Source organism: Aquila chrysaetos, chromosome 21 (genome assembly GCF_900496995.4).
Source record: "Aquila chrysaetos chrysaetos chromosome 21, bAquChr1.4, whole genome shotgun sequence".
Classification (NCBI taxonomy): domain Eukaryota; kingdom Metazoa; phylum Chordata; class Aves; order Accipitriformes; family Accipitridae; genus Aquila; species Aquila chrysaetos.
The window spans coordinates 19,580,189-19,605,437 of NC_044024.1; the positions used below are offsets into that span (position 1 = coordinate 19,580,189).

Below are 25,249 nucleotides of genomic sequence, written 5' to 3' on the forward strand. Positions count from 1 at the left end.
AGCACTGAGCACTCACATTACCTCAGAGTCACCTCTGTGCAGTAAGTGAATTCAGTTTATTATGTTTGTCCTTCCTCTGGAGAGGATAAACCCCAAAAAGACACTTTTAAGGGTGACTGTGGGCAAGCAGCCCCACAGCTGCTGACCTCTACACACAGGCTGGGAAAAGCACTCCTAATCGCTGCTGTCTGGAGTCAGCCATGCTCCAGTGGAAAATACGAGAGCCAACACCCCACAGCAAGGTGTGCCTTGTCTGGAACAAGCAGAGAAGTTCATCTTTATTTTATATAGTTTACAAAAGGGCATAAAATGCCACGCCATTTCATTCTGAACAGCTTCTTCCATTATCTACTGCAGCACGTAGCACTTAGCTGCTAAATAACAGCAAAGGAAGGAAATTAAGAAGTATAGAGGAGAGAAAGGAGTTGTATTTCCAGCTGAGACATGAAGTGAATCAAGAGACAGCGAAAGGCTGCTTTATGTAGGATTGAACGTATCTTCTGTACCCTTAATCATACCAATGCAGTCTGCCGGGGTCAGGCTCTCATATACCCTCATATTGATCAGTAACGTCTCAACCTGTGGAAATCAGCTTAACGCTGAAACAAAAGCTACCTGCTGGGCTGCAGCATAGAAAAATTTAAAAATACTTTGTGAGCGCATAAGCTGCGCTGAGGAGCAGCGGCCCTCTGGGCTGCCCGGCAGCCTGGAAGGGCCTTTCCCACAGGGAAAGGGCCCCCAAGAGCTGTTGTGGGACCTGACACGCTGTCGGCCGCACACGTCGCCTTGAAAGGGGACAAAGACTTGGAAGGGTGCTGGCGTGGAGCCCCGCGTCTCTGCAAACTCCCTGGGCACGGCAGCAAGGCCAAGCACGGGTGCCTGAGGAGGGACCCCACAGCCGCAGGCACCCCAGGGCCAGAGCCACAGCCTAAGAAAACAAACACGTCATGGGCAAGCGCCTCTCCAAAACCGCATCTTACTCCTCTGGCGAAGCAAATGCCCATACGAGTACTTTGTCCTCTAGACCATATTGTCCTCCACCCAGTCTCGCATCCCCCCTCGCTTGTGTCTTCCACAGCTGCTTTTCTGGAACTTGTCTCACGTCCAGAGAGGGAAGAGGTGGGTCCAGGGACAGCGGGACATCACTGCCTTCTCTGTCCTGGCCGCTCTGCACTACTCCTGTTTCCATCACAGCCCATGAGTATACAATAAAACTGATCCTTCACCAGAACGATCATTCAGTGAAACACTTTGAAGACAGTGGGGAGGTAAGGAGAAGGTCTGATCACGCAGCCCCATAAAAATAAAAGGTTTCTCTTGATCTCAGCTGCTGCAGTTCCATTAAACCTGGCTGAAATCTTGCATCTGCAACAACTGCACAATTAAGACTATAAGAGATAAAGTTGTAATTTAAATCTATAATTAAAACAAAACTTCTAAAGAGCAATCTTTTATTCTTCCCAATCTGTACTTCTAACTTTTTATCAGTTCGAGGCATTTTTAAAGCCCATTGCAAGGCGTAACGCCACCCCGTTCCCAGAAGTTAAGCGGCAGGGCCTCAGACAACATCTGCGATCAGCCAGGTGCACTTTGTGCTTCACTGAAGAATGTCCCATTTTTCATAGTTGGATACTGCTGGGGAACCTCATTAGAAACCAAATTACTACCTGCATCAGGTTTACACTAATGTATTGACATCTACAGCACTTGTTAAATGAACCGTAAATCCAATACACTAAAGTCATTTTCAACTGAATCAAATCAGGTTTCAGTCAAAAGAATTACAATTGTTATATACTTAATGCTTGGCACTTTCCTGGTGTCTCCAGCTAGATCATTTCAGACACAGAGAGAAAATTGTAAACCTATGAAACAGTGCAAGCTAAATTGGACACACTCCAAGCATACTAAACATGGTGCTAGGAGTTTAAGGATGATAATTGGCTCTAATTGACTAGTTGGTAAAGCTATCCAGGCATCCACGGGCACGCTCCTTACTAATCTGTTTTCAACATGCTATTTTCTTCTCCTTACTTAATTTATACTTTCTTATTATAAACCACATTGTTTGCCTTTCCTAGAATCTTTGCTTTTTCAATCTTTAACTCTTTGTTCTCTTCAGAAGTAATGGCTTTATCGGAATATGGGCCCAGCTGCAATACATAAGGAAAAGGCAGAGCAGCAGCACTGTGCACAGCCTTCCTCAGAGCGCTTCAGTCTCGACAGAAATCAAAATGCCTTCCAGACCTGAGGATGCAAATTCACACTCATGTGTTGTCTCTTCCCCTCACAGCCAGACTGGTCTTCTTTTAATACTGATTTAGAAAACCTTGACTCATGTGTGAGGACAGCTTTAACCCCTTATTCCCTTTTCACTCCGAGGACAGAAGATTTGTCAGGAAATCCAGCACTACCATCCAGTGCCTGGTTGTGGCCACATGCACAGTACAAAAGGGGATGCCAGCAGAGAGGACAAAGCCAGTTTCCCTCTGCCCCGCTCCTCCAGCCTACCCCCACAGCTTGTTTAAACAAAGACATTTGAAAGACTCAATTCAAATTCAGTACGGCTATGAATGTGAACTAGCAGATTTGTCCGGCTAGATTCTCCTCCAGCCTCGTACAGACACTTTCCCTAAGTGGCCTTAGTTCTGCTTAATTCGTTTCCCAGAAATGGAAAAACAGCAAAATGGAAATTAAAAAGGAAATATGTATGAGCCAGCTCCTCTATCAGCATAAATCCATCCTGGTACCAGTGAATTACACTGACACTTGGTGTCTGAGGAACCAGCTCCTAATCAAGAGTTTATAGAGATTAAATTAATTTACTAGGCCAGACTCTAAACAACCTTCTCTGGTCCCTTGCTATCTAAATCCCAGGCAGGTCATCTATGCATGTATTCCTCCTCCCCTTTGCTTGGAGGAGTGTTGTCTCCATGGTATTCTCCAGCAATAAAGAGGTGCCCCTTGGAAGAAGTAGCCACACAGAAGAGTAAAAGGCCACATTAAAATTATGCAGCCTGGAAGCAGTTCTGCTGATCAGCCAGAAATCAACTGGTGACCTTCCATTATGTGAAGAAATAACCTCACTAGAAAGGGTGGAAACTACTTGCTTCCGTTCATGCACAGAGCGCGATTCTCTGGAGAGCTGAGGCTGTCCAGTTGGATAGTGCTCTCATGCCTCTGGCAACTTTCCATCCCCGTTTACCATTTTCCACAGTGCCTGTGTCAGTTTTGGCAGCCCACTGTACTGTTCCCAGAGGACTCTATAGCAGAAAGTCATCCTGCCAGTGTATTCAAGGACGCTTTTTCAATACAGTGTTACTCATCTGACACGTTTATAGGCTGATAGTGAAAATGTGGATCCCCCACACAGTGCATCCCATTTCTCTGTTGTTGCTCAAATGCTGGATCTGCCCCTAGAGCGGGGCTCCCGAACCTCCCAAGTCCCCTGAACCGACCAAAACCAGAGCACAGGGGCTGGCCTTCAACCAGGGAAAGCTGATACAGCTCAGCAGTAGGCAGTGGGCCATTCGCTTACCATGTTTGCTATCAAGTGCAGGGTCAGCAACTCATTGTGGAAAAAATATGGAAAATGCTGGTAAGTTCAGGTAAAAGCACAGCCCCAAGCAGAGTGAAGATGGTTGGAGTGCAAGATCACGCTCACCTTGGAACAGATTCGTTTTCAACTGCTGCTTCCCTCCGATTTTCAAATTCCTTTTTGTCCCCCTCAGTTTTCCAGCATATTATTAGTTCCTTCCTCCCCTGCAAACACACATCATGCACACAAATTTTACACAGGTGTGACTCCTTTATGTTGCTTCCCTGGACTGCTCAGTTTGCAGCAGTGTCCGTCAGGAGGCGGATGAGAATGACATGCCACTGCGCAAGCGGCATCAATTCACCATCTCATCGGGGAGGTGGTACGTGCGAAGGCTGCGCCTTCCTCACCGCATCGGAGCTCCTGATAAACAAAGGGCATCAGTCCACAGTCAACCCTCCTACACTATCTATGGTGATTTTACCCCCACCCCAAAAATAAGAGAGCAGGCACTGATTTGCCAGCTGTAAGGTTGCTTGGAACCCTACAGAGCCAGCAACAGTGGGGTACTAAACCAGATATTTAACAAAACGTTAGTGGGATAACCAGCACTGTGGCTAACGTGGAAGTTATGGAGATCTCTGCTATAAATACGTAAGCTGCTATAGCATGAGAAAGAATAAAGTCTGGGATTTCACTGTGGCTGTCATCTGTGAACCTGGACCTGCCTCACATGTTCTCCAGGGAATTAGGGGACTACATGACTACATGGGGCTCCACTTTACAGATGACAAACAAGCTGCAGGGCAAGTGGGGAACAGAGTTCAAAGAAAGCCTGGTCCATGGGGTAAGGGGAAAGGGTTCCAAACCACGTACCAATCTGATCCAGCTACAAAAGCTCAGAACAGGGCACGGCTATATGAGACTTTAAAAATTAGCAGCAGATCCAAAAACCAAAGCCGATTTTAAAATGAGTTGTAAAGGAAACATGAAATCCCTAACATAGTGACAGGTCAGAAAGGTTGTTTCAGTGCAGAGCTCTCCAAATATAACACAACACACAAGCTGGTTAATGCTGTCCTGGAAGAGTCAGGATAGTCTTCTTGCAGCACAGTGTCTGTGCCCAACCGCGGTGCAAACCAGCCAGAGCCAACCCATCAAGTCACATAATCAGTGCAGAAGGATCAAAACACCTTCCTCGAACTTCTTTGATGGAGGCTTCTGCCTGTTAAATTAGCTGCTATGCTTCAATTTATTATTTTTGATGACAGTCTTTTGTCTTCATCCAAACTAATTATGCCTAAATCAATGGTAATGGTAGATTTGGCATTGATTATCCCTGTAGATGCTCTCAACTTAAATTGTCCTTTTGCATACAGATAATTCCCTTGGCTATCTTCTGCCAGAGCGTCGACACCTGAGTATTTAACTAATGACTTTTATGCACGTGTCATCACTGGCATTTGATATAAACTACAGGAATACAAACAGCTTCTCTATCCTATGTTGCCCAGAGACATCAGAAGATGGGCTCCCTTAGCTGTGAGCTGCTGTCTAATATTCCACTCAGAAAAGTGCATTGAAACTGGGCGGTGTTCACAAGATCAGGTTCCTCAGCCACAGACCCTGTACCAGACAAGGTGTCCAAGAAGATCACTTGTGGAGTCTTACCAGTATAAGACCAAATCTACTGATGTAATAAACTGATGTGTACATTTACCTTACTGGAGTGCCAGCAGTTCAAAAAAGCTGGAAACTGTCAGGCTTTTTGGCATAATAAAAAGACTTTTGCAGTTTTGCAGCTGCCTCTTCTTGTTCCACCTCTCCAGTCTTCCCTGGCCTGACCTGAAAGGGGATACTAGATTCTGAAGAAGCAGCAAAGCCCACAGTAATTGGGATGACCGTTGGGTCCACCTGCTGGCATAACTACCAGAAACTTCAAAAATGTAAAGAGCTGTGTGGCATTTATGGGCATAACTGTTTTCTGTCTGCTCCACCTCTAAATTAGAAAAAAAAAAAAAAAGTTGCCTATTGGAAGCTAAAGGTTCCTACATTATCAGAGGGAATTACTGTTGTCCACCTTTTTACTCACATAAAATTCATCTAGGTCAAATGTACTCGCTTGACTTTTCATAGAGAAAAGCATAACCAAATAGATGCAAAAAATTTTTTTCTGACATTTGAAACTCAGAATGTAAAAATAGTCTCAAATAGTCACACTACATTTGAAAATTGTGTTTACTTTTGAGACAAACGGGATTAGTCTCAGAGATAGATTAATTTGCTTTTTGATACAGAAAAAGTGCTCTGCAGGAGGAACACAAACACTCTGCAGGCTCCAGAGGATTGCAGCAGCGCATTTCACCTCCAGGTCACTGGTTCAAATTCCGTCTGGGGGTAGGGACTGAAAATTTTTTAATGTCTAATGGTTGTTCAATGGTCCATGTGAAATGAGTTTTGTGGTTGTGCCTTCACGCCAAGTAACACCACTGAGTGTCTTCGTGGTGGGGCCAAGGACTGGGCAAGTATAGTGAGCCACAAACCCTAACGTTTCCTGAGAGTTTCCTTTCCACAAAGGAAAGCCGGCTCTTGAGCTGGCTGTAATACAGTTGGTCAGAAACAATACAGAGGATTTCATGGCATCAGGGCTTATCAGCTCATTGCTTGTCACCAGAACTAAATTTGTTCTAAGTCAATGTTCAAGGCAGCATTTATAACCCAACGGCACGTTAAAAACTAAGGTCCGATTCAGTGGCAAATAGGCCATTTCCCTCTAAAAGTTTCTCCTTTTTTCCTATTTGCAGATATTTGGCTATCTCCAAAGAAATATGTACAGTCCCAAAGCCTAAGAGACTGCAGTTTTGGAGCATTTCCAGATGCACCAGACGAAACACATTGCACCTGGAAAGGTCAGCTGTGGGCAGATGGAAATAAGCGATAAGCCATTTTTCCTTTATGTAGTCCCACACCACCAGTAACACTGCCCAGAGGCCTCATTCTGTACCTGATACGCATATTAAGTTACTCTTACTCCTGTGAGATAACACACTTACTGTACTTTAAAGGCAGAAGGCTACTTAAGATTTTCCAAGTTGGAAAACTGTTTTTAAGGCCAGGACTTGAGACACTTTGTCTTAGGAAGAAGACTACTGCTCTCACGAAGGCTGCTGTGAGGATCTTAGCAAAATCACAGCACTAATAAAAGTACTGCAGCCAGATACCGAGAACAGCCGTGCTGAATGCGGTGCTCTGCAGGGAAGGGAAGACTCTGGAGAGGGAGTCCGGAGAGGCTGCTGCATGCTCCCAGCTTTGGGGCCTCCTAAACCTAAGCTGCAGATACCAATGTCATCCTCAGAGAACCAAGAGCTGCTCCACAAAATGCTCTCCTACAAAATGCATCCTTTCAGGATAGCTCCAGCCATACCTCTTCCCCCAGTCTATGCACACGACATGGGAGAGGGCAAGAGAAAGGCAACATTGCACTTTGCCTGCAACGAGCAGAGGAGGCAAAAAGTGAACTCACGTTTGCCAGATCTTGCCATAATGCTATCTAAAACAAACAGCAGATGGGGAAAAGTTTTTTGCCCCAGCTACTCATCCATAACAATTTATAGCACCTGATTTGGGGGCATTAACCTGTACACACAAAATGTATCCGTTCTTATTATTCACTGTAAACGTGTCATAAGCATGGAAATATGCTCAGCAAGGCTACCGGGGCTGGTACTGAAATTGTAAACAGCCCATTAAGTAGAAGCCATAAATACTCCAAAGCGCTGTAGATCTTGGTCAGTTAAAAAGCACTGGACCGGCTTTAAACCTGAAAAAATACTTGGTTCCACCCAAATCCCCTTCTCGCAATCGAACCTAACTCTGCACTGCAAGAAATTGAGAGGGAAAAACAACCAGGCAAAATCCACACAAGGGCAGCAAATACACTAGCACTTCAGTAACTACTGGCTTCTAGAGCAAACGCCAACAGTCAGCACGAAAAACAGGCTCCAGTAAAAGGGACGGATGAAACACAAGCTGGGGGTACCTATGAGCACATATCCTTGTCCAGAACAAAGGTGTATCCAAGTCAGTTCAGGGAGCAGAAATACTAAACAGAAGGCTCCACTGGTCGTAACTGGTGATTTTGCATTGGAACACAGAACTATGTGGGAGGCAGAAACAAAGACAAGCCAGCAAGATAGTGGGAAAAGAGGAAGAAAGGCCAACATATATAGAAATATCACCAGATGATCCTGAGCAAAGAGCTAGAAAGAGAGCAAGAGCTTTTGGAGAGCTTCTGGGCTGCCAGGAGGCTCAACGCAGCACTCCAAAACTCTGCATTCCTTGTCCCACTTGACATTTGAATGGCTATAAACCCATAAAACCTTGATTTCCTTGGCTGTCAAAAGGTGCAAGAACATAGCTCATATCTCAGAGGTATTGTGCTCAGGATAGGTGCAAAAGAAAACTGCAAACCTGCTATGAATGTGAACGGCGCAGCTGATCCCTCCCGTACATATCCGCAGCACTACCAAGGACACCTGACTGCCAGCTCCGCATTCCTGGGAACTGCTGGACCTCCAAACAGCCACAGCAGCCACACAAAGCCCCATAAAAAACAGAGATAGGAATCTTCAACGAGGTCACGTCCGTGCCCCGCGTTATGCCAAGTGCTTCAGACCTACGTTCAGCTTCAAGCGACTCCCTTTAAGGGCAGATACACTGGGGTCTTTCCCTCTTCATTAACTGTATGTATTTTCCAGTCACAGAAAAGCTACATTGCCTAACAATTTCTTTCTTTAGAGTAATCCTTTTACTATCACAGAAGTAATAGCGAAGAGAGTCCAGAAGTCTTGATAGCACATCAAATCAAGCCTAGTAGGTCAGGAAAACACCTGTGCTGGGGATGTTCGGAGTGGGCTAATCTTCATCCCTATGCAGCCTCTTCTGTATCAGTGCACAGCTGGCACTGCCACGGTGGTCCTGGGGCACTGATGCTGGTGCAAGTACCAGTGTTGCCAGACCAAAACCGACTCTTCTCATCAATCCCAGATTCATAACAGGGATACTACAGAATCTAAGACTTTATAGACATATGCACTGCTTTTAACTCCTGCATAACCAGTGAAAAGTTAGTTTACTTGGATTTGAAGTTGAGTAATAGGCTTAAGTTTCAGCCTATGAGAATGACCTCAAGCTGAGTAACCGAGATATAACACTTTCTGGGCAATTTTAGCCTGACTTAAGCACATCTTTGGTTTTGTGAGGTTGAGATGTATGGTGAATCTGCCACATGGAACTGAGAAGTGAATTTTTCATTTCAAGGCTCCCCATCTGATATAAATAGCTTCTCTAAGGATTTGGTATCTAGTTCATAGGAATATTTTTGCTAACAAGAAGGCACAAGCATGTAATGCAGCTGCCCCTGTGTAACCCAGTCCATGGACCAGTGCAGACACTGGGACAGGATGGCGATCTGTGCCTTACCACCCCAGAGGAAATACCTGAACTGATTTTTGTAGGGCTGAAACTCAGCTGTGCCTCATGGTAATTCACACTGCTATCAAGGATAGAAACCACATGCTTCTTTCTTTACCAAAGACCACAAAACCTCATTTACTCCCCTGATTGCATTAGCCAATATGAAACAAAGTAATTTTTAATAAAGTGTGCCATGGCAGAGAAAAATTGATACAATCACAGAGCCGGTATAATAGGATTTAATTCTGCTTCAGATGTGCTAGTTTTAATAAAAAAGGATTGAGCAAATCTAAAACAAATTACACTGAAAGGTCAGGCTTATTGCTTGTACAGTTATGTTAACTCTTCCACAGACATTTTTACAGACTGTATTTATGAGACCTTTTGATTTTCAGAAGAGGTATAAAATACATCTGCAATTTTCCCATTATTTGCAGCAGTGTTTCTTCTACAAGTGTCATTTCTCAGTACCTCAATACAGATTTCTTTAACTGACATTTATAAAAAATGATGAGTTATTTATGGGGCGGTTTTGTTAAATTAGTGAAACTGTAATCCCCAATGGAAAGTTAAACCCAACTAGAAAAAAATTTAAGGGAACGACGATTCCCATTTGTGTGCCAGTGACGCTCGTGATTTCTTATTCATTAATCATTCCACTGGCATGCCATTTATTCAATAGGAAGCAAATCAATTACTTATTTTTATATGTAGCTGAGGCCCTGATACTGTGAACTACTCAGAACAGACATGAATTGGAAAGAACTGTAAACACCGAATCTTATTACACGGTTCTTATTAATATTACAGCAGCACCTAGAGACCCTGGCCAAGATCGCAGCCCACTTCGCTTAGTGCTGCTGTAACACAGAGATAAGTATCCATCCTAACCCTAAAGGAAATACACGGCATAAACAGACCTTAGCAGAGGAGAGTCTGCAAAGGAAGGAGCTTGTTGCGGTCACAGAGGAGAGCTAGAAACGCGTGGCAGCGTCGCAGTTCGCAGCCCTCCGCTGCTGTTCAGAGGACCGTGCTGCTGCTCTCCAGCCTTGCCTGGGCACAAAGACCGTACAAATCCTGCAGGCACAACCGGGGACCTTGCAAGCACTCCCGCAAGTTGCAATTACACTGATTCCAGTCTTACCAAGTTTCTTGCCGTTGCCGTGACCGCACGAGTCTATCGCATGTGAACACAGATGCTCTCTGTTGTTTCTGTGCGTTTTTACCCAACTCAGGTGTATGTGAGACCTCACACTTGGAAAAGGAACTATCAGTTCTATGTCAGTCTTGAGGTAGTATCTAGACACAAGCAGCTCAATTCTCTACAGCCACCACCAGAGAAATTCTGCTGAATTTGATCAAAGGAACTATTGGAAAGAACAAAGTCCAATCCATGCTTGGTATCTGTCTGTATCCACACTTTCAGGGAAATTAGGTACAAGTCCATCAGCAGTGAGCATAGGCAAATTAGGCTGGGCTGTCTCATATTTAAAAGTAAAATTAAATCTTGGATTCACTGTCGAGTTCTGCTCAATAGTCTCGAGTCAGTTAAGAGTAGCTCCAGTGGCAGGAGACTGCATGAAACCACCACTGGCAGCAGCAGGGTAATAAAGACTTGCCACAGTGGCCAAGGACTTCCCCAGGGGTTCTGGGGTTTTAAGAATCACTTTAATTCCAAAACATTAATTTTTATTTCATTCTGATAAAATCAACAAGAAATGATTGCTAGCCATTACTATTGAGGAGCAGAAGTGGCACCTGCTTTTTTGTGCAGCACAGACAATTCAACCAGAAATCTGACTGCCTGTCCTTGTTTCGGCTGAGATAGAGTTAATTTTCTTTCTAGTAGCTGGTACAGTGCTATGTTTTGGGTTCAGTATGAGAAGAATGTTGATAACACACTGATGTTTTCAGTGGTTGCTAAGTGGTGTTTAGACTAAGTCAAGGATTTTTCAGCTTCTCATGCCCAGCCAGCAAGAAGGCTGGAGGGGCACGAGGAGTTGGAAGGGGACACAGCCAGGACAGCTGACCCAAACTGGCCAAAGGGGTATTCCATACCATGCGACGTCATGCCCAGTATATAAACTGGGGGACTTGGCCAGGGGAGGGGGCTAGCAGATCACTGCTCAGGAACTAACTGGGCATTGGTCAGCAAGTGGTGAACAATTGCATTGCGCATCACTTGGTTTGTATATTCCAATTCTTTTATTATTATTACTGTCATTTTATTATTATTATCATCATTCTTATTTTCTTCCTTTCTGTTCTATTAAACTGTCTTTATCTCAACCCACAAGTTTTACCTTTTTTTTCCCCGATTCTCTCCCCCATCCCACGGCGGGAGGGGAGCAGGGGAGTGAGCAGCTGCGTGGTACTTCGTTGCTGGCTGGGGTTAAACCACGACACTGTCCCATGGCAGCTATTGTTTGAAATTAGAAAGCCACAGCTTTGTGCTGTGGGCTACAATAATTCAGTTTCTGTGGGTCGGCAGAGGAGATTCTGCAAAACACACATATCAAAGAGCTACAGAGGCATAAACATTAGCTTCTTTGCATAGTGTGAGTTATATGAATATGCAAAAGAAAGGCATCCTGGGAACACCTATGAAGCCCCTTGACAAACTCTGCTTAATTTTAATCAGCATTTCTGCTTTTGACAGCAAAAAAAATGTTGAGGTAGAGTGGTACCCAGAGTACAAAATTCTGTGTTCAACAAATACAGATGACGGACAGAACACGTCTGCTAAAAGAACAGTGCTTGCCATACAGAAGAATTGTTTAGCTCTTGGGGCTTTCTGAAATAGGGTCAAGGAACCAGTCCAGATCCTGGCCAAGGGCAGTAGACACTGCACAGAAGGAACAAAAGACAGTCCCAGCCACAAAACAGTACAGTGAAGGAGATGAAGGAGGTCAAGTAGTACCGAAAGCCTCCTAGAGAAGACCATCAGCCCCTTGGGAAAGAACACCAAATGGCTCTGAGTGAACAAATAAATGTCATAGTTTCACTACAGTCAAACTGCAGAAAAAACCAATAACGTACAAGAAAAGTTAAGAGTGGTCTTTTTCTTTTGACGACTGTTGGGTGACTAGTAAACTGGAAGAGGATGTTGTTTTCATTTTTCCATTTGGAAAATATCGCAAACCTTAGAGATACCTGCTCAGCTTTGCTTCAACAGGTAGAACATCTACCAAGCTTTTATAGATCAATTCACATGCACTTCTTCTTCTGATACCACTGACTCTTTGACAAGACACCTATATCTATTTCTGTCTACATAAGATAGAGACACAAACGACAGTCTTTGCACAGGCCCTACTACATACAACCTGCAGTTATGGCTGCTGTGATTGATGTGAATCCTCTGATCTCCAACAGGAATGTGGTCCCCATCTGACAAAACTGATTGTCTTATTTTGTCTTTTATTTTAATAGGTTTCCTGCCAGCTGGGCTCTGCCTCCATTTGATCAAGTGTACTATGTCCTCAATCAACTCTTCTCCTTGGTTTGTTGTGTTGTTTTTTTTTTTTCCCCTATATTTTTAAAAGCAGCAGCCCAAATCCATGAAAGCAGTAAAAATACTGCATTTTCTCAAGTTTTATTACTATAGCTAATTCCCAATGAGAACAATAATTTCTATAGCAACCCTCAAATGAAGGTCTCAAAGCTCTTTAAATCAGAAATAAATTATGTATGTAGACAAGCTGGCAATGCGCTGATCTCAGGTTGTAGGCACCTTTCTTCATCCAAAAACAACACAGAAAAACCAGGTACATAATCCACTAACACAGTCCTAGCAAAGCCGTACTTCAAAACAAACTCATCCTGCTGCACTAATTACAAAGCAGCCTCCCTCCTCAGCTCTCCTGCACCTTGGTACACACAGGCAGGCTCTGAATGACAGATGTCTCACATTGCTTCGTCTAGTCCAGACCACGAACATCTAGTTTTCAGCAAGGAATACCACACCCACTCAAAACTCTTGGAATAACTTAAGAGTGCAATGGTTTAACTGCAATCCAGGAAAAAGACAGGACTAATTTCTGTGTGGTGTGTTAATAGGTGTCATTAGCTCTGTATTACTTTTACTCTCCTCTGCTGATGACGACTTTCTGACTATGTTAAGACAGGCTACATTCAACAGTGAACTGAGCCCTTTGTGCAGAGAAGATGCTGATTTCTGAAGAGTGATGCAGTCAGTCTATGTACAATATTCAAAAGGCAGATACACAGAGCGAGCTAAAGGTAAATATTAAGTAGATCAGGTGGACTTTAAGCCACTTGAATACCACCGTACATAATTTTCCAAAGAGTTTTGTATCTCAGAAAATAGCCATGCAGAAGATGCTATTTACCAATTCATTTTTTCTACCCACTGTAACTCAGTAGCATTGTGCTCCTGTTTACAGTGAATTATTGCCCATAATCCCCGTTTTCCACCTCTGCACTTAAGATTAAGGTAAGCCTCAAACACTCCTTACTTTGCACACGAAGCACACAAATGCTCATGGGGCTCTGCAAACAGTAAAAATGAAATGGTGGGCAACATGCAGCAAAGCATCTGATGCAGAACTGTGGGGATCAGTATGAAAATAGAGTCAGCAACACCCTGCTTTAGGTAACGTCTGACTCTAGAGAGTCCTTAGTAGACACCTTTAGTACACGTATTATCAGAGAATTAGAATCAACATTGTTAGTTTTAAACACCGTGGCAATTGGTCAATACATAAAGACCATTAGGGTTGGAGGTAGCTCTGCAGTAGGAAAATAATTATCAATGCACCGAATGCCATAAAGCACCTTAGAGCAATCAAATTGATGTCTGTGTTCTACCTCCTGCCAGAGATTCAGTCTCCTCATAAAACCATTATACCCTGTCTTTCCAATTCAAATCAGCTCCATTATTTAAATGAAACACTATCAAAAGAGAACAAGCTCTGCCACAGCGGACAGGACTTGGTGCTTTTAATATCAGAAAAAAAGTAATTATGCAACCATGTTCTGTTTTTCAGTTGGTTTTGGCTGATTTCTTACTCAACCATCAAGCCAGTATTTGTAAGGATCCATGGAAAGAAATAGCAATGCTCACGTGTTGGCATATGAGGGTCATTCCCTCCACCTGGTAGGGGCTCCAGGTGATGGTGAGGATACCCTCATACTTCTGATGGGCAGCTGGCTGCTCCCCAACACCGTCGGAAGAAAGGTATCTGCACTTCAGAGTGAGGTCAATAGCTTACCTTAAACAGCCTCCACCGCTACTTGACTTTCCCAGTCTCACAGCTATGGCATGTTAAGGGATTGTGGAAATAGTCATCTCCTTCAGCCAATATCAAGTCGAGATATCATTGTCCATGAGGTGAGCGAGAGCCTGAAATTGGCCCTGAACTACTGAATCAGCACAGCATGGTCACAGCTCTACCAGCACCTGTAATTGAGCAAATTTACACAAAAGGCACAAAACCACAATTAAAAGGATTGTATGCAAGATAACTTCCCACTTCTCAACAGGTCCCACAGAAGATCGAATGGGCATCAGGACCTGTGATCAGACAGCAAACCCTTACACCCCAGCTTTCTAAATAAACTTTTAAAATTACCTGTCAGTCAGCATTTTAAGAAAAATCTATCAGCATCCAAGAAATAAATAGACTAACATTATTCTTGTGTTTCTGATTCCGCCTCAGGTTCACTACAAAGTAACTTGCAGCTCAATAAACTTTGACATGTTTTCATGTTATAAAAACAAAGACAAAAACTTATTTATTCACTTTTTACCTCATACATCCCAAATCAATAGTTGCACCTATTGATCGATGACATAAATTCAAAACATTAATTTACATTGAATACCGGAACCTAATAAGAAGGCAACAACTGAATTTGTTGAAATCGATTTTCCTTTTGTTTCCAACAGAAAAATCTTCGGGCCCATAGAATAGTAAGATGCAGTGCGCAGAGCAGTTAATTATCAATGAGTATCACAAAAAGATAAATTTCTTTTTGAATATGGAAAGAAAATGTTGAGTCTCCAGGACTGATGTTTAAGCAAAAGAATTTCTTGTACCTCTTCCACATGTGCATTCTAGCAACGTGAATCATGGAAAGGTGAATTTCAGCACATACTGCAATCACTTTGTAACGTAAATAAGTAAAATTATTTCAGAGATATGTTCCTACAGAAGCTATAATGTAATGCTTAAATTTTGTTCTGAAAGGGTAGTATTTATTTATTTAAAACTCCAGCAACATAATTTTAAGTCACCGAAGCAAAATCCTGCGGCACAAAGTGATGCCACTTTTTGCGGTGCAGAGGCACCTGCCTTCAAGCAGCAACTGAATCCACGCGAATCACAGCGCAGTTCTTGCAGGCTGGCTCTGAGCTGCTCCGAGTATTGCGCCGAGTGCCACATCAGCCAATAACTTAGTTTAGACTTTGAGAGAGGCCTTTTAAGTTGAACACAATGCAATTTTTGGACAGGAAGACCTATTCAAATCCCCTCTCGTGTGGTAACTATGCAGCCAGCCAGGCAAGCGCTTTGCAGGTACGTTTGGTAAGGACTGGCAAACTCTGAGGAGACAGCTGGACTACAGCCCCGTCGAGACAAAAATCTACGCAATTGCAGAGAGCACCTCGGCGCTGCCACACCACCAGCCTCATCCACTCTTGAAGGCAGCAGCTCCATCCTCAGGTTTCCTCCTTTCAGATCCACTGACAACACCCCGGGTCTGTATGGGTAAAAAGCACGAGGGCCCTGTAAATGCGGAAAGCCAGAGCGCCGAAGAGCCGAACGCTGTCTTCACAAGCGACGCTCTGTCCCGAGGCACACGCGCAGCTCCAGTGCCTTCAGCGGTAACTCCGCTCACTCGGCAGCAAATTACAGCGGCTTTACTTTAAATTTCGGTTTACTGCCAATAAAAATAGATAGATTTAGCCATCAGTCTCCAGTTAATCACACACAGAGTTTCCCAGCCCACCTCTCACCCCAACCTGGCACGGGCAACTATTTCCAAGATTCAACCTTTTCCCTCTGCGTTTCAAATGTCAGAAGAGGAGCCTGCTGCGAGAGCAGCGCTTGCACAATAACGGGGAATTGCGCCAAGACACCCAATCTGTTAATTTGGACAGGTTTCTAAGGAGCCTCCTCGTGAAAATATCCATGATGTCAACTGACCCAGCAGGATTTGAAATAAGGCCTGGAAGCAAAGGCTTCCTCTCAACCAAGAGCCGCATTTTTATTAAGCGCATCACACATTACCCGAGCACCTTCCTGCTCCTCACAGGGACTTGACCACCCTTCTAACCAAATACCAACCAATATTTAAAGCAGGTTACAGTCACGACTTGCAGCTTCTTGTCTCTTCTCCGTTTTCCAGCCTCGTAAGCCCAGTTCAGCATGCAGCATGTTCACACCGACAGGCAGGCTGAAGTGTCGGGGCTCTTGAAGCAGACATCATCCTGCACCTCCATCCAGGTTACACCACGCCCAGCTGAAACAGCCTTCTAAGTCAGGCACAAACACCCAGAAAACATCGTTGGAAATACCTAACTGTTCAGTGGCATCACCTAAATCAGGTAATGTGTGCTCTAGTTGAATCAAAGATATTAATACCTTTACCAATGCGTTGAGTTAGGCCCCCAGTTAGTTGATACTAAAGTACTCAACTAGGAAAGTCTCTGTATGCAAAAGGCGTCTCAATCTCTAACGAGCAGCTATTCTTTTCAGAAGAGGACAAAAGCACTTAACTCACAGTATGTATTCAGATATTTTGACTAAATAAAAGCTAAGACTCAGTATCAGTGAAGAGCTGAAAATTAACTATTTTACTATGCTGTTATCATGCCTATTACCATGGAAAATGAGTTCATTTAACAAAGCATTAGTCAATGAAAATATATTTCGGGCAGAAAAAAAAAAGAGCAATTAGCAAAATTGCCAACATTTTATCCATCCATACACAAAGGAAACAATTATTGACACATATAAATATGAAAAGAAAGTTTATGGTTTACCAATATGACTATTTACTATATTGCTAACTTTACTGTAAGATGATAATATTTTATAGCCAGTTCCTCAAGGTGAATGACGATTAAAATTTGTAACAGCCAATTTCTTCAAGAACCCTAAACTGTAATGAGTTACTACTTGAAAAAAATCCTGTATTACATCTATTTAGAAGTGAGGACTGACTGCTAACAGTATGGATATATCCTTGGACATCTGTAAAAGTTCCATGAAATTCATAAACCACCAGTGTGCAACACTGTTTGCACTATCTTCACAAAACCTCAACTACAAATTTATGAGTCTAAGGACTATCATCCTCAAGATTATTTTAATAATTTGAAATACTCAGCAGTACTGAGTTACGCTCAGTGTAGCACTTTCTTTTCTTTTCCTGAGCAGAAATGACAAAATAAAAGGGGAAAAAAAACAAACAACCAAACAAAAAAACCAACCAAAACCCACAAAAAAACCTGAAGGAATAAAGACATGAGAATCAAGGTATCTAGAAATTCAGAAGGCCATCTTAAGGAAATGTGAAAGCAACAGTTCTAAGGAAAGAGAAATAGCAGAAGCCTTGCTGGACTCTAAACCCTCACTGTGAAGTGGTCTCCTGAGGAGTATCTACCTGTTAAGCTAGAGAAAGAAGACACATAATGAATGCCATTTACCAAACTGCTGAGTGGAATTTAAGATTTTGTGGCCTTCAGCAGTGTCCACCTAATTAATAAATAAGAAGATAAATGAAGATGACTTTTCAGCCTGTTTCCTTATGGCAAGAAACTGCCATGTAGAAACAAAAAAGTCTGTTCCCTGAAAAAGGTGTCTATAGCCTGACCTTCCCAAAACCACTAAGCGCATACAGCAAGAACGATCATCACATGACAATACCACACTCTGCTGCAAACTCCACAGCTACTGAGTACCTCCGCAGACAGGATCACTGCTCCCATTAAAAGTCCTGATGTTTGAACAGAGCATCTTCTCCAGAAGAGTTCGCAGGTGTTGCTTCCAAGAAAATCTTGAAAACAGTAGATTTTAGTGCTGGTAGACTGCCACAGAAAATAAATAAGAAGTAGAAACTAGCTCTGGGCTCATGCTCAGCCTGGCACTAAGCAAAGCTACCTGGAAGAACTACAGTTCTCGTAGCGAACCCAACAATTGTTTTGGCATGCTACCGAGGACAGCATAAGGCAATCCACACCTCTAACCCCAGCTCCTTCTTCCTGGTCTAGATGCCTCACCTGAAAAAGAGTGAGGTCTATCAAAAGTCACTGTTAAGCAGACAGAATTGCTACCAGCCAATGCCAGGATAAACTGGTCTTCCGGAGCTCCTTACTGTCTCTCCTTTTTTTTCCTACGGGGTCATCCTGAGAAAAAAGTGGAAAATCGACCATTCATTTAGAGCATGCACCTGTCCAAGCAGAATATCTAATATGTCTACTAGTGATCAACAGCTGCAATGACAAAAATCCTGGTCCCTACCATTCTACGTCTCCTAGACTTAAGCTCCAAAGTATTCCATTTTAGTAACACACCAGAGGTATGGAGTAACAGAAAAACAGTAATATACTTTAATACAGGATCAACATACATTGTATCATACTGTACTAAGAGACAACACAGGCAAGGCTGTCACAAAAATACAAGCACTACTATTATTTTATTTTAGGTTACAGGAAATTAGAAAGTTTGAAAGCAGATGTGGAACAGCCACACCCCCCACCCTTACATTCAGCTACCATAGCCTGAAGGTTATGAGAGGTACAAGAGCAACAAAACCAAATCAAACTACTTTGAACAGTATCCAAGTGCATGGGCCCATCTGTACCAGAAGCGTAATTACCAGAAGACTTCAGGTTCATATTAATTTTTATTTTCATATATGTACAACTTAAGAAATGAATCTCAATTTGAAAAAGTTCAGAAGTTATCTTTCAACAACACAATGTAGACATATCTTTGAGGCAGCAAATATTACTCCTATTAAGGCTCTTATGAAAGGATGGATATCATGCAAATGCAATTAAAGAGTACATTACATTTCAAAATATGCAAACCAAGTTCAACTTTAACTCTTTCAGAAAAAGAACATATCAAACATTATAACTGACTCACCAAAGCATTTACATACATGCTTGAAGCTAAGTACACGGACTAGATAAACTTAAGTAAAACGTAACAGCTGTCAAGCTATCTTAACCAGATCAGAACTACAGTCAGTGATCAATCCCTTCCAACATCACAAGTGCCAGTGTCTGCACCAACCGTGTCATTTTACATTTCACATAAACCGCTGCTGACTGCAAAATTCCATATGCTTTTGCAACCTATAAGGCCCACATTTTTTAGCTTTGGCATTAATTTGTGATCACTGAAAGTACTTAGTCCCTCCACTGAACCTGGGGAAGAGGCACGCACAGAGTGCCTGTATCACAGCAGTGCATAGCAGGAACTGCAGGCACTGCAGGAGCTGCGTAACGGCAGTTACTTCCATCAGGCATTTAGAAAGATTCTGAATAATTTCCATATACTGTACCCCTTGCTTATGATCTCAAAGAGCAAAAGCTGGATTTTTTTTTTTTAAACCATAACCAGCATTAGCACTAAATCAAACAAGCAATGCTAATCTACAAGAAAAAATTCTTACTTAATATTTTAGTATAGTAATGCTACTTGTGCAAACAGTATCTAAAGATGGTCTAATACTACCAGCAGGGAGAAAGCTTCATTCCTTCTCTATGTCATTATAATACATTAAAATGAAATATAATGAAGACGGTCAGCTGTGTGACTTTTTACTGTCATCACTAACATAACTCAAAAAACAAAAGGACTGATAATTTGAAAGCAATGAATATGTGAAAAAGAACACAACAACTGTTGTGACCTCTCCCACGGTGTTACATGCACTGCCTGATGTGTAAAAGGAGCTAGATGACTACTTTTTCTTTCGTCAAGCCTAATGCTAACACAATCAAATTTTAGTTGCCTACTCAAAAGGAAACAATAAATTATTTTCAAAGTTTTATATCTTCTAATTTTTTTTGGCAACTATCAAATTGCCTAAAGGCCCAGATTTTTCAGAAGTTTTGTATCACATTACATTCAGTGGTTACAAATTTGTTACAAACAGTATTCCTCACCTAAGAAAACAGTAGTTAAAAGTAGGAAGATTCCTTTATTTCAGTCCATCTAATTTTGAGTCACAGCAGCATATCATTTAGATATTGCTAGGCACATACTGTGTGTATATCTACAACTAGAAGAATGAAAAAGGAAAAGAAAGATCCATTTTACTTTAATCCTGACCAGCAGCTGTTAGCAATTTTCTTTAGTTATCACTGTGGGACGTGATGGATGGGAAGACTCAATATGCTGAGGAACTAGTATATAGTGTACAAGTGCTCTCAAGGACTGTTGTTCAACAGCACATTCAGTTTAACTAGGAACTACAGACTGTAAGAGGTAACAGATAGTTCCTGGGAGCATCTATCATTCTTCAGAGAAGCTGTCTGATCAAGAGGATAATATCTGGAAGAACAATTGCATGATCGTTTGCTATATAGCTAGTATATCACATCATTGAAGGAGGAGAAAAGTGAACATTAACTCAAGTAGTAACTCAAACTAAGAAATCTGCATGAAAGAACAAGTTGAGATATTACCATTTTAAGACTTTCCATACACTTTGCAACACAGAGAAACTGGATACACAAAAACATGCGAGTCAAACAAAGCTAATCTACAATAAACAAAACCAGAATACACGTATTTCAAGACTTAAAACATTAAAATATTCACCCAATGCTAAATAGGAGCAATGGAATAAGATCTAGGCCTAGGCATATAATTCAATAAAAATTCAATTGGCTCTTCCAGCCTTTATTTCCCTCCTCTTTTTACTTGTTTTTATAATTTCAGGCCATAAACTTACTGAGTGACACAGGAGCCAAGAAGCAAATGTAAATAAGGCATCTTCCTCTCTCTATTAATAGCAATGCTCCAGGGATTTGTGATTATATATGTATGTAGCTGCTCAGACTTTTTCCAGACCATAATTACACGGGATGTCCTTCTCCCAAGGATAAAGCAGGATGTCAACTACTCTAATACCAAAAATACTATATGAAAAGACATCCTTCTTTTCTGAGCAGACCTATCCCATCTGGGTTGCATACTCACTTAAAAGCATGCATTGTCACCCATCACTAACCTTCTGTCTGAAAGTTGTGCCCCATCATTATTAGATGTCGCTCTCAACTCATCAGATGAATCTCAACAGATGAATACCTTTTTTTTACACAACAAGTCTTACAAATAAAAGCCCAGTGAAATAATTAATAACTTGGTCCCCAAATAAAAGCTCCATTCCAAAATACAAAATCAAATTATTAGTCTGTCAAAAGGCTCAACCCAGCCATCACACCCATTTTGCCCCAAACCTTAAACACAGACTATCAAGAAAGGCTAGAAATTACTCGTCAAGCTTACAGAGATTAATCCCAGAAAACTTCAAATACATTCCAATATATTTTAAATGACATAAAAGAATATGGGAAGAACTCTGTCCTAAGACTCAAGAACTTTTTATAAAGTCCTGAATTTTACAAATACAGAAGAAGGTAGCCAATGCAAAGCATGAAATACAAAGAGTTCAGAGGTTTTTTTCTTCTTAAAACACCTCAAACCACAGAAGGAAGCAAACTGCACTAGAAGAAATTTACAAGTAGTCTTCAAGGGAAGTACCATGTAAAGCACACTGCATTAATCTAGACTTGACATTATGAGGGCATGTCTCACTGTAGCAAGGTCCATACTAAACACCAGATCAGAGCAAGAAGATTAAAGTAAAACATTAGATGTCACAGTCACTGTTCTACTGATCCGGGAAAGGCAGAGACTCCAAGGTGAGCAGAAACTATGAGCCTGCTTAATAAAGGCCATTCTTGCAAAGTAAAAAAAAAAAAATCATACATCCAATACTTTCATCCCTTCGTTAAAATAGAAATACTAAAAAGGAGCACTCCATAACATATCCCCATTGCTTCTGACTGACATGTGGAATCAAAGGTAAAAGCAGAAAGTTAGCAGAGATAATTAGAGCAACAAAGATCTTTTAGCACAAGGCAGCATAGCTGAGCAGCCTACCAACAAGAAGCTGAATTATTTTGTTTGTTACTTAAAAAAGAAGCTGTTAGTTGACTACTTCAGTTTATTAGGCGTAGAAAAGTTTTCATCTAGAGGTCATTCTGAAAAACACCTCACCCTGTGTTTAAGCATGTATGAAGCCCAGCAGAAACCAGTGACGAAGAAAAAAAAAAAGTATACATATTTGCTGGCTTTCCTTCTGAACATTTCAGAGAAAAATGTCAATTTAATGCTGACAGCAAAAAAGGATGTCAGTCTAATTAGATTTTTTTTGTTCTGTCATGCTCCTGATCCTATCTAAGTACTCCTCTGAAAAAAAATCTGATCAATGATGAAGGCACAATTATACAAACCTTAACATTCACTCTAAACGTAGCTATGCAAAAAAGGGAGAGGGTAGGGAAAACAAAGGTGAAGTATATTTCTCTTCAAATAATTAGGTCAGTTTATTTTCCAACAGCCATATAAATTTAAAATAGGAAACAACAATAATACAGCTATAGAATCTAGGTTTTCTTTCAAAGCAGCAGCATATAAAACATATAAAAGCTAAAACCTCAGCACAAGCTTCAAAAAAACAAGGACTGAGTGAATTTTGCCAAAGACATGAAACTCACAAAATACAGTACACAAAAATACTGGAATGCATAAGATATAAAGCTACACATTTCAGGTAAAGAAAGACATTGTAAAGTATACAAAATTTGCAAAATTAAACCATTGGATTTGGGGGAGAGTACCATGAGTACAAAGAAGTTGGCAATTAATACTCATAGATGGAGAGAAGAAAGTGGCAGTTTTACATTTAGCATTCAGTTTTCAGGTTCACGACTTCACTTTCTTAGCATCTTTTTTTCCAGAGTTCTCAGTAGCCACATCTGCTTTTCTCTTCTGTGACTAAAAAGGGGGGGGGGGGGGAAAAAGTTATAAATTCAATGAAATGGTAGCGTTATACCAAAAAAAAAAAACCAAAAAAAAACCAACCACAAAAAACAACACACAATTGAAGTACATGACTATTGAAAAAGAAGATAAGTGACCCTAATGTATTATATATTTCAATTCGACTTTGTAGGATGTAATGGAAGGGCAAACAAAAATCCCAGATTTAAACACTTAATTCTGCTACCCTTTTTATCTTCTTGAAATCATTACATGGTCTCAATGGTACAGGTACCACACATACCATGAATTGGATGAAAAGATCAGGACCTTGACTTATACACAATTCTGTTCTAAAGATGATAACTTTTCAAAATAAAAGCAGCACTTATTTCTTCTTCCAGGAACTACTATGTAGGGGAGGAATAGCAATCTGAGATTAAAGGAAACATATGATGTGAATATGTAGATAGAAAGAGGGCAGTGCTACGTTTTCTTAAGAAGAGTCTTCCTCTGCTACTTAAACTAAAGACTCTTCTCAAAAAAAAAAAAAAAAAAAAGCCCCAAAATACTATGAATTGGGAATACCTACATAAAATCTAGGAGAGCTGTAAATAGACAAATATTTCAGTTTAATCTCTCAACTAATGGTTTATATTAGAACAACCAGTGGCTACAATTATCTTTTTCATTTTGTAACAAAATATAATTGAATTCTGCCCCACTAGAAGTAACGTAAGTGCTGCTAAACATACTGCTGTAACTTTTGCTCCTCTTTTCTTCTTTTCAGCTCTTTCTTTTTCCTCAATTTCCATATTTTCTTTTTCTATTAATGATATGAGAGTATTGCAGCGTCTCTGAAATTCCTAAGGAAACAGAAAACATCAAATTCTCTAAATAAATTACACAAATTCTCTCATTTACATAAACATGTTCAAAATTCCTGAATTCCAAAGTACTTAAGTTCTCAAAAAACATTCAATATTCACGTACTAATAAGATTAGCTTAGTTATTTTTCATCTGTCTTTACCTTAGTGTAACCTTCTTTATAAACAGAGAGAGATTTACTGAAATACTCAACTTTCTGACAAGGAGTTTTCAGGATTGTCTGTACCTTCTAAACCAAAACCCCTAAAGAGTGATCTGATCTTTCATCTTGTCTAGATGAAGCAAACTGTAGCCTGCCAGCATACTACAACAGAATTTAAAAAAACAGGTCTTCAAGTATATCTTTAAAGCAGAGAGAAAAGGAATCAAAGCTACCTTAAGCAATACTTTTTTGTGGCACAGACTTAATTTTTTGTGATAAGACACTGTAGAGCTCCAAACTGGCAAAAATCTATCCAGTCTTAAACCATGAACTCACTGTTGTATTTTCAGTCAAACAGCACCCAAAAGGTAGTAGTAGGCCCTAAATGCTTTTAGCATCAAGACTTCCAAGCCATCTGAAAATGATCAAGTTTAAATACCATAAGGTCATTTATACATTAAAAAATATTTCCAATACAACTCTAAAAGTATCTGCATTGCAGTTAACAGCTGGTTTGGTTAACAGAACTTGGTTGACTGGGACAGTTTCTTGTATCTCATATCGAAAAAAAAGATCTCTTACCAAATACATAATAGTACTCATTTTTATTATAATTATTCAGTGTGTTCTATGTACATTGAGAACAGTGATTCCATGGGCTTTTCTTTCCAACTCAAAGCAGGAAACTTTCTTCTGCGGAAAAAAAAGCTGGAAAAATATGTCTTGTCTCTATTAAATTCAAGGAAGCAATTGTTGAACCACAAGCTATCCTAGAATTACCTAGTAGCATAAATCTTAACCTACAACTGGTCTATTTGCAATGAAGTGAACAGGTGACCTTTTTGCCCAGGAATTAGTCTCTATTTTCTCAGCATCTGTAACCTGTATATTGCCTCAGCCATCATGTTACATGATGGAAAACGATGCAGCCTGCACGCTTTCTTGATCCTGAACGTTCTGAAACAGTCAAGCATATGACTCATCTTTGAGACGTTAATACCCTCAAGCTTAACCACATTCCTTAAGTTCCATAGTTTCCATGAAAGGTGCTCCATGGCCTTGGGTAAAATCTGTGTAATTCGGAATGGATGCAGAGAATCCTGCCACTGTGTGATTTTTTTTTTTTAACACCAAAAAGAAAAAAATTTCTTCTTTCTTTCCAACTGTCT

The 25,249-nt window shown here is 41.1% G+C and overlaps 1 protein-coding gene and 1 long non-coding RNA gene across 2 annotated transcripts in view; both read right to left on the reverse strand.

Annotated features, from left to right (window-relative positions):
- LOC115333774 overlaps positions 1-16,846 on the reverse strand; it is a 30,946-nt gene extending 14,100 nt beyond the window's left edge. The window contains exons 1-2 of the long non-coding RNA XR_005931058.1: positions 14,248-16,846; positions 3,665-3,762 (exon numbers count right to left, since the gene is read on the reverse strand). This is a non-coding gene — a long non-coding RNA (uncharacterized LOC115333774). The remainder of the gene's footprint in view (positions 1-3,664; positions 3,763-14,247) is intronic.
- A 2,024-nt stretch (positions 16,847-18,870) lies between these two features.
- The window catches only part of SMARCA1 (SWI/SNF related, matrix associated, actin dependent regulator of chromatin, subfamily a, member 1), a 36,721-nt gene continuing 30,342 nt past the window's right edge, over positions 18,871-25,249 (reverse strand). Inside the window, 2 exon segments of the mRNA XM_029997187.2 lie at positions 18,871-23,064; positions 23,805-23,915. Coding sequence (XP_029853047.1) covers positions 22,993-23,064; positions 23,805-23,915 — 183 coding nt within the window. The 3' untranslated portion in view covers positions 18,871-22,992.